The sequence below is a fragment of the Ornithodoros turicata genome, chromosome 1 (genome assembly GCF_037126465.1).
Source record: "Ornithodoros turicata isolate Travis chromosome 1, ASM3712646v1, whole genome shotgun sequence".
NCBI lineage: Eukaryota > Metazoa > Arthropoda > Arachnida > Ixodida > Argasidae > Ornithodoros > Ornithodoros turicata.
Genome location: NC_088201.1, coordinates 156147971 through 156157661, shown reverse-complemented (window position 1 = coordinate 156157661; position 9691 = coordinate 156147971). Strand labels below are relative to the sequence as shown.

Below are 9691 nucleotides of genomic sequence, written 5' to 3'. Positions count from 1 at the left end.
TATCAGATGATCGTCACGCTCCCGCCGTAAACACGTGGCCGGCATCGTGGCAATAGAAGTTGGAGCTAGATCTAGTAATTTTAAAGATTTTGAGAGAGCGTTCCGCGAGTTTCAAGTGAATAATGATGTTCTTTTTGTCACCAAGGCGACAAAATCTGTCGCAGTTGTTAATGCGCGCCTTACTCCTGGACTTGAATGACTGGAAGAGAAGCTGAAGTATGCAAAAACGCGACATACGTTTGCAAGCATGCCGGAGAACAACGGTCCACTGGGACAGGTATCCGGCCGCAACAATGGCAAGTATAGGGTAGCCCGTGGAAGCTGTTCAATTTTAGCACTTCCATTATATATCTGAGATTTTATGTGCAGGAGTATGAAGCAGAACTGCCCGGCAAAAGTCGTGGTGGCGGCAAGGCGTGCCACCCAGGAACTGGAAATAACAAAACTTGACACCGAACATAATCATGAGATCAGCAACACCATTTTCAAGAGCTATCCCGAGTGCCGCCGCCTCACGGACGAGGAAAAGGAATTTGTTCTGCCTCTGATGGAGCTCAACGTGGCCTCCAGCATTCGAGCATGCAAATTAAACGAAAGAACAGGTACCTAATTCTCTGCTTACACTGCCTTTAAAAGTTTTATTCAATTTTATATTGATTTCATGTCATGTCTTTCATCTTATTGCAAGCATAATCATGACATCTTACATCCTACTACGTAGGGAATGTGGTCATACCAAAGGACCTCCACAACCTCAAACAGAGTGTGCAAGGCACGAATGAAGCTGAGCAACTCATGAAAGAAATTGAGCACATCCGGAGAAATATAACAGCAAAGATTGTTCCAGTTACAGATGAAAATAAGCAACTACAAATTATAATTCTGTTTCTACGGACCGCACACATGCAACTGGCACTGCAGTCATTCCCTGAAGTTCTTCTGCTGGACGCCACATACCGAACAAACAAACTGAAAATGCCGTTATTTGTGTTCATCGTGCAGGACGGATGTGGAACCAGTCCAGTTGTTGGCTACGCATTTGTTGCATCAGAACAGTACAACACAGTATCCAAGCTTCGGGAAATTTTTGTGCAAGAAAATCCTGCCGTTCAACATACAAAAGTTGTTGTGGTCGACAAAGACTTTACGGCAATAAGTGCAGTGCGAAACGTCTTTCCCAGTATGCCAGCAATCCAGCTCTGCCAATTTCATGTCGTCAAAGCATTTCGAGTAGCAGCTAGTCAGCATGCGAAATTTGTGGAGGAACGTGAAATAATAATGGGGAGCTTCACTGAAATGTTGCATGCTCCCACTTCGCAGAAGTACCAAGAGGCAAAGCGGGAGTTTGAGAGATATGCAAATAAAGACGCTGTGGAGTACTTTAACAAGAATTGGGACAGTATCACGGAGATGTGGGTGCGGTAGATAAGCGACCAAGAGTTCAATGGCGGAAACAACACCACAAACCGTGTAGAAGCTCACAACGGCGTGATCAAAACAGCACTCTCATCTAGTACTAAACTCCACGAAGCAATGCGCAAGCTGCTAAGTCTGGCTGACAGTATGCAGCAGAAAACTCTCTATGCCACAACATTGCTAAAGACGAGCCGATTTTATTCCTACACAACGTCAACGGAAGTTGAAAAGCAGTGTGAAAGAGTTCTCACATCATACGCCTGTAAACTGATCACAAAAGAGCTCACCAGGATGGAAGAACGCAATTGTGAAATCAAAGAAGTCTCACCAGAGGTCTACAGTGTTGCATCGACCTGGACTGACAAGTGGCATCAAGTGAGCCTGCATGAACAAACGTGCAGCTGCACCACTTTTTCACGAATGGGACTACTGTGCCGCCATTTCTTAGCTGTATGTGTTCAGTTCCGCACTGACCCCAACCTGGACAAAGCTGTTCACAAGCGGTGGTTCAAGGCTTATCAGACAGGCCTTGCATCAGAAAGCACACAAGCCAACAATGCAGACAACAACGAAAATGTTGACATTCTCCCTATGCCTGGTCCATCGTTTGAAAAAATGAATCGGAACCAGCGTTTTCATTTTGCTATGCAAACACTGAAGGCTGTCGCTTATACGCTCGCTCACTGCCCTCCTGCTACGTTTGCGAGGCGGCTTAAGCTCCTTGAAAATCTGAACACTGCATGGCTCAAAGAGGATGATTTGGAGGAGACCACAGCCTCATCAGCATGTGGAACAGAAAGCATCAGTGGTGGCATCCTGTCCAAGAACTGCCCTCTCCAGTTTTCAGAGGAGACCACAGTTTGAGTGCACACAACAGGAAACACCAGTGCTGGTGCGCCGCAAAATGCCCACCATTGTGAACTTGCTGAGCATATACTAAGGAGAGAAAAGGTGCCCGAAAAAAGAGATGAGTGCCCAATCAAGCTCCCAGTTGTCAAGAGCAGAGGGCGTCCACCAAAGAGGATTTGACAGAGGAAGCTAAAAAAAGACATAAATCGGCAACACCCTGTTCCTTTTCACGAGCTATCAACCAAGTCACAAGAAACATGTAAGATACTTCATCGTAACATCAATTTGCAAATTTATGTGTGTGGTTGAGCAAACAATGACGTATAATCCTTTGCCTTTGCTTACATATTTCCAGTGTTTTTGCTGGCCAGGACGCAATGGTGCCTGTACTTAGTGGAGGGTGCAACCTCGATGAAAATGATGTGGACGTACGCCCAGAATGCCTGCCAAGCGCACTCCTGAACTGCAAGGTCCAGCTGCCAAAGTTGAAGAAATATTTCACAGAAGATGCATGGCTTTCATTAACTTCATCTAGTAAGAAGCTTATTCATACATGTCATATAGTTCATACATTTCCACTCTTTTTTTCAACAAATATACCCCAACTACAAAACAACTTCCATGCTTGCAGTTGCAACAATAAAGAGGAAGGAGCTGTGGTATTGCAAGCATTGCAAAGAAAACGACGAAGGAGACTTAAAAATGATCTGCTGTGATCAGTGCCTGGAATGCTTTCACTGGTAAGTAATGTTGTCGCATGGCACATACCATACATGTAACTGATTATTTTAATATCTCAACAGGTCATGCGTAGCAGTCAACAAAAAAAAAAAAACATTGGCCGCCATTGGTTTTGTCCTGGTGTTCATACATGGGTTGAAGACAATTTGCACATAGCTATGTTTACCAGGATATGTGAAGACAGCCGATATAATAGGTGAAGTCTGATGTGGACATGCGACTTCTTTGAGTATGATGAAAGATGAAAGATGTAGATAGAGAAAGCGAAAGAAAGAAAAAGGTATCTGTCCCCTTCTATGTTGTTCCAGCCTCAGAACATCAGTTTCTCTCTTGTTCTTTGAGTATGTATGCGCAGCAATAAACTTGTGCAAAGTGCTGGGGATGCCTCACGCCTCCATGATTTTCTTACTGGTGCCTCAGAATGCTGTGAGCTTGCAATGGCTGCTAGTGTGCTCCGGATAAGACGTTACAGAATAAAGACAGAAACAAAAGAATTGGAAGTAACAGCCAGGGGCGGATCTAGGATTTTCCCGGGGGGGGGGGGGGGGGTCCGCTGTGGACAAGTGCCACGTGCACGCTGGGATTGGTCCACTGAACCCTATGTTCAAGTCCGGAATTGAGGGGTTCCCCCCACCCCGTGTGGCCCTCGTCTTGCAGGCATTGTTTTGGTAGGCCGTCACCATTCTGCAAGTCGGCTTCACCTAGCGCACGGGTGCATTAGGTGAAGCCCACTTTACAAAACTACCAGTATGGCCAAACTGCGTACGTTTCCGCCAGAAATGGCGAAATGTAACGCTTTGGTGCCAGGTGGAGCCTACAGAGCAGCTTGTGTTGCTTCGTATCGTTGGTAGTAATAATAAGGTAGTAAACCTAAAACTCAAAACTTTTCCCCGGTTGCTTACGGCAGGCCACTAAGGGTCAAGTCTCCTAGATGTCTCCGAAAACTAACGCGCGCTTACTCCTTTCTTTTTACATCTACCTGACATCTAGAAGAGAATTTTCGAAGTCACATTGTGGACGTTCAGGTAACGTCGCAGAGACGTGGTGGACATATGCAACTTGTGCGACCTTTGTGGGAAGTATCTGGGATATTTCTGGTTTACTGGACAGTTATATACGCTGGGTGCTAGTGCCCGTCACGGGACATACAAACCTCAAGTTGTGGTTAACTGTTGCGTACTGCAAATTCATGTGTGTTCCGTTGGCCTCGCGCAGGTATAGCTAATGCACCTGTAGTCCCGTCAATCGTCTGTCGCTACTTTCGTGCCCGGTGCGACGCTCTGCCGAATGAGTGGGCCAGTTGTAAAGAAATCAAGAGCTATACTCGCGGATATCGTCAAAATGGTTTGAACATTATCAGAGCATACGATTGTCCTCATGCTTGTCTTGTGCATACATGTCCAGTGTTTATCTGTTGTACGTTCTAAACCCCAGTCGGCGGTGCTGATAGCGGGACGTGATTTCCCTTTCCTACCGAGGGATGGCGGGAGAATCGCGTCGTGCGTATAGCCACTTCCGGCTGAGCCGCAAGACGTCGTGCATATAGCCTCAGTCACTTCCTCGTTAATTCAGACACTTTCGTCCCCCACCAAAATCCTCCATAAAGCAAATCGTCCATATTGTCGAATACCGAGGAAATAACAAAAGAATGACGAACATTTGTTAAACAAAAATGAAAAACAAAAACAGAATTAGTGCCTGCTGGCAGGTATACTTGGTTGCACATCGGTTTAAGCTGAACAAAACGCCGGCAACACGTAGAGTTTGCTGCTTATCATCAAAGAATTTAGGAGCTATTTGTAGCCTCAGGGTCAGTTCTCACTTGGCGACGTCCGACGCGGCGTTGTGAGCGGGCGGCGGAAATAGACGCGCATTTCCGGAGTCGGAAGAGGTGAGGCTTGGGCTGCGTTCCAATACCCCAGTTAGTCGACTGCCTAGCGGTCTAACGGAAGTGACGCCATGTTAAGCTCGTTCCAAATCTCTCCAAGTCCGCTATTCAGTCGGCTACCGCCTAGGGCGCATCGATGCAGTCTAGTTATACGCCTGACCGTCTGACAGCCGGGATGGCTGACAGTCGGAAACGCTAGTACCTGCTGCGCTTGCGCCGTACGCATTTCTTGCGTGAGCAACGAGATGGCGCCAGAGGCGCCTCGGCTAGGCAAGCCTGTTCCAATAGTGACAAGCAAAGGGGTCTACTCAGCTGCCTAGTCAGGCGGCTTCGCGGGCGCGAGGTATTGGAACGCAGCCCAAGGCTGACTCTAATGCGCTAAGGCTGCGTTCCAATACTCAGCGCAGGAGAAGCTGTCTGAGTGGACAGCTAGGTAGACGCCTAAGGTAGACGCCTTATCTACGGATATTTTGGGACAAACTTGCGGACTTGGCGCCGCTATCGCCATCTGTCATGGCCCGTAGGAACTTTAATTCCGCATTTGGTTTAAACGTCGCGTAATTCATTTATAAACGCTCAAATAATTAAATAATTCAACTCAATTGTCGATGCATTCTTCCTGCGTATCGTTATATTGCAGAACACAGTGATCAGCGAAAATGCCATCACGGCTCATTGCTGTTACGGCGTAGTATTCCAATAAATGCGCGATTCTTGTATTTCCTTGTATTTTCAATCAATAAATTAGATAAAATATCTCTTTTTTGGACTTATTGTTGAACGCCGTAAACGAACCAGACCTAAGAGTATCGATGTCGTCGACAAGCGTATTAATTTTCACGGCTGCTGTCAGCGACGACCACTCAGACGCATAGCTAGTGTGCATCGATGCAGACTAGGCGAAAGACGCCTGGATTGCAGTCTAGGCGGGAATAGGTCTCCGGTAATTTCTTGCGGAACTGACGTCACTGAGCATGTGACACTATATACTTCCGTGTCTAGCACTCCGCGGCTGTATCATAGTGTTTTGCGGTTGTCGCTCGATTTCGCGTTGATTTCCTAGTCGCGCTAAAAATATTATGGGTGGGTGTTCAGCGTATGCTTGTACGAACTCATCGCAGAAAGGATTTAAGCTTTTCCGGTTCCCGTGGAACGCTAAACGGCGAAAGCAGTGGGCTGTCGCAGTGAAGAGGGCTGACCCCAACAGTGAGTTATGGATGCCTAACCATAACTCGCGGATCTGCGAGGTCCACTTCGTATCGGGTTAGTACAAAACTCAAGAAGGTAATGAACACGTTGTAGTTACTTTATGTTCGTTTGTTTGTTTTGTAAGGGCTGTCCAACCAGCGACCCGGTAGACGTCGACTACATTCCATTGAAGTTCAGCCACGACGAGAGGAAGGCTCGAAAAGCTGACGAGAGACACGAAATGTATAGATCGGAAAACTTCACAAAATGAATTTGTGAAGCTGTCGACCAGCATAGACGGAAATCTTCTTTTATCGGTGACGTCAGTTTTCATTGCGCTTCTGTTTGTTTCTCGTTGTTAGGAGCCAGCGCCACATGTCCCTTGCTGCGAAAAGGGCGAGCAGCTTGTCATCTATGAGGAACGGTGATTCTTCGGGAAATTATGATTATTCTCATGAAGAAAAAGTCAGTCATGCTGACACACCTCTGTCTGATGACGAGACCAGAATCGGTTAGTTTTTCCCTTCAATATATGCGTAGTTGAGATCATTAGCATCATTCTCTCACAGTCGTCTTGTGACATGAATATCGTTATGCTCATATCAGTTATGTCCTCTCTTGTGTACACAGCGGTCCAGACAGATCCAGTGTCCTACCTGTGCACAAACTGCACAAACCTACGCATGGAAAATGAGGCACTCCATCTACAAGTTGCTAAGCTGGAGCAACAAAACGTTGTGTTGAGGAAAAAGGCAGGTGACACAACTGATATTTCCCAGGTCCAAGATGAAGAATTCTTGTTCTACACAGGTGCGTTGTTTAAATTCCTTCCTGAATGTCACATAACACCAGTGGTTCAACTGCTTGGAATATGTCATCACGTAAAAGTGCTAAAATCTGGGGTAAAACACTGACTAAAAGACAAACACTGCGCTACTGTCAACACACATAAACATATGTGTTGACAGTAGTACTGTGTTGTTTGTCTTTTTAGTCAGTGTTTACCACGGGTTTTAGCGCTGTTATGTGATGACTTTGTACCAACAGGTCCAGAGGAGTGTTTTAATTGGATTATATCTTATTACTTCTACATGTTGGAGGCCTATCCAAAGCTCTCTTTCTGGCGATCTTAACCTCTATTGTACCAGCGTTGCCATCACCACGTTCAACATTTCCACATCCTTGTCAACTTTTTATGTTTCTGGTGAAGCTCCGTTTAAATACTCCATTCCAAGACCTGGCCTACCGGTTCCATGTAACATCAAAAACTGTGCGAAAGTCCTTCAGAATGTGGCTTGGGTGTGTCTCTGTGATCGCAAGGCAGCTGGTAGCTTTTCCCACTGCTGAGGTTGCAAGGAGCTGGCTGACGGAAAAGGACACATTACATTTTCCAAGGCTACGGTGCATCATCGACTGCAGCGAAGTGCACGTTGCAAGGTAAGGAAACTTTCTCGGAACTTGCAGAATGGGATGCCTTTCAGTAAGAGTCAAAATATATGCCAGCAGCCAATACAACCAGCTGAACTTATCTTACACACAACTACTAGGCCAACAAACTTAGAGACCCAACAGGAAACATGGAGCAACTACATGCAACATTGTACCTTGACGTATTTGGTGTGCGTCAACTCCTTGGGGGCTGTGTGCTTCATCTCAAAGGCTTATGGAGGAAGGATATCAGACAGACAGGTGGTCTTCAGAAGTGGTGAGCTCAACGTTGGTTTAGGTGCAACGACGCCTTTAACTACACTTCTGTAACTCTATTCTCTGCAGGGTTGCTTGATCTGCTGGAAGAGGGAGACCAAGTGCTCGCTGACGGAGGATTCCTCATACACGAGGAGTTCTTTCTGAGGAACATACAGCTCATCACTCCCAGCTTCACAAAGGGAATGAAGCAGTTGCCACAAGAGCTGGTGTGCCGATCTCGGGGGATTTCATCGTCCAGAATAATCGTGGAACGAGCAATTGGTCACTTAAAGAAATGCAGAATAATGACTGGAACAGTGCCACACTTCTTACGTAAGGAATACAGTGACATTCTTGTTGTCGTAGCAGGCCTAACCAACATGATGCCGCCCCTGGTGAGGGATTGACTACAGCTGTGTACACTGACATTGTTGATACCATTATGTATTGTTTGTGCACATGTTCACGCAGCTTCTGCATCACAGTAAAATTGATACTGCCCTTGGATAAAAGTATTTATTGCACACAAACACAGCATTTTGAATCACAAATTCACCCGAAGCTGTAAAAGCAGCTGTACAGCGTTCACACTTTTGGTGTTTTCAGTTGTCCAAGAGTATTCTTGGAAGGATTACGTCTTTGAAAAACATAGTTATTTTGTCGATATTACTTTCCAAAAATTCACAGTCCTTGGTGACAGTGAGCAACATTCCCCCCTGGTCAACATAGAGGAAAACATAACACATATCAATTTTGTAACTGTACAGGTGCAGCTGTGTTTGCACCTGATAGTAGTATTTATGCGTTATCTTCAGTGTGCCATCCGGAGAGAGACAAAAGTTAGTCTGCTCCTGCCCTTTCTCAATTAAATTTGCTGGTGCGACATCCCTGGTGGTGGTGGTGATGGTGAAAGGCATCCCTGAGAGAGTATAAACACTTCACTTCAACCAATACTGGTTCATGACAGTCACATTCAAAAATATCATCTGGGCTGCATCCGAGGAAAGGGAAGGCTGGGTCTATCATGAGTCCACATGCAGAAAGTCGCTCATTTATGTGGGATGACTTCAGAATGTCCAGGAGCCGTTCCTTTGCAGCATTTTCATTGTCTATGCCATACTTCACAGCTGGGGAATTGATCACACCAGGTGCTAAAATCCTCTTTGCCAAAGACCCAGTCTTCTTCGAGAATTCATTCGAGATGTACATACATCTTTCATCAAGGACGCTGTTATTCTTCCCCTTCTATGTCTGAACCACAGTGGTGAACTGGACTGGCCCCTTGTCAGAACATCAATTTCTTCCGCAGACTCGGTGGAGATAGTTAGGTGTTCCATTGCAACAGTACACGTCTTTAATGTTATTGCCTGTGAAGCCCCGCTTCCTTATTTCTGAGATGGTCATACCACACAGCGGTTGGTCAACTGTCAGACAGAACTCTGAAGGTTCTGCTTCATGGCTCATTTCAGCTGGTCTTCGGTTTTCATTGATGCAAACCAATGAGAAATATCTTGCATCTGGGGCCACCTGAAAGCAAAAAAAAAAAAGACAGAGAGAAAGAGAGATGCATGTATTCTGATGGCCGCAACACAACATTACAAGCATACCTACAATAATACAATGTACAGCTGTTCTACGGGCTGCATCTCGCTAGTGCTACATTACCTGTTTCAACTTTTCTGCAAACGCTCCGAAATCAACACTTAGCGATTGTTCATTCACTGTTTGTGTTTTGCTTCTGTCCATTTCTTTTGTAGGACGGTGGCGCTCGTACATCAGGTCCTCTGCTAGTTTTGGTTCAACCTGGCATATAGTGGTAGCGGATCAACATCGTTTCTCTGAGATGGTAGTTTTTAAATTTGATGTAACAGCCCATGCATAAAGACAGAAAAGGAAAGGCGCAAGGAAGAGAACATGAACAGG

The 9691-nt window shown here is 45.8% G+C and overlaps 2 protein-coding genes across 2 annotated transcripts; both read left to right on the top strand.

The window, feature by feature from the left end:
* Positions 1 to 247: 247 nt before the first annotated feature.
* LOC135388042 (uncharacterized protein ZSWIM9-like) lies at positions 248 to 1425 on the top strand. Its single transcript, XM_064617330.1, has 3 exons — positions 248 to 300; positions 370 to 602; positions 722 to 1425. Exons 1-3 carry the CDS (start codon positions 248 to 250, stop codon positions 1423 to 1425), a joined length of 990 nt encoding a protein of 329 aa, XP_064473400.1.
* A 5071-nt stretch (positions 1426 to 6496) lies between these two features.
* LOC135388034 (uncharacterized) lies at positions 6497 to 8175 on the top strand. Its single transcript, XM_064617318.1, has 5 exons — positions 6497 to 6593; positions 6713 to 6892; positions 7318 to 7519; positions 7630 to 7787; positions 7856 to 8175. Exons 1-5 carry the CDS (start codon positions 6497 to 6499, stop codon positions 8173 to 8175), a joined length of 957 nt encoding a protein of 318 aa, XP_064473388.1.
* Positions 8176 to 9691: the final 1516 nt, after the last annotated feature.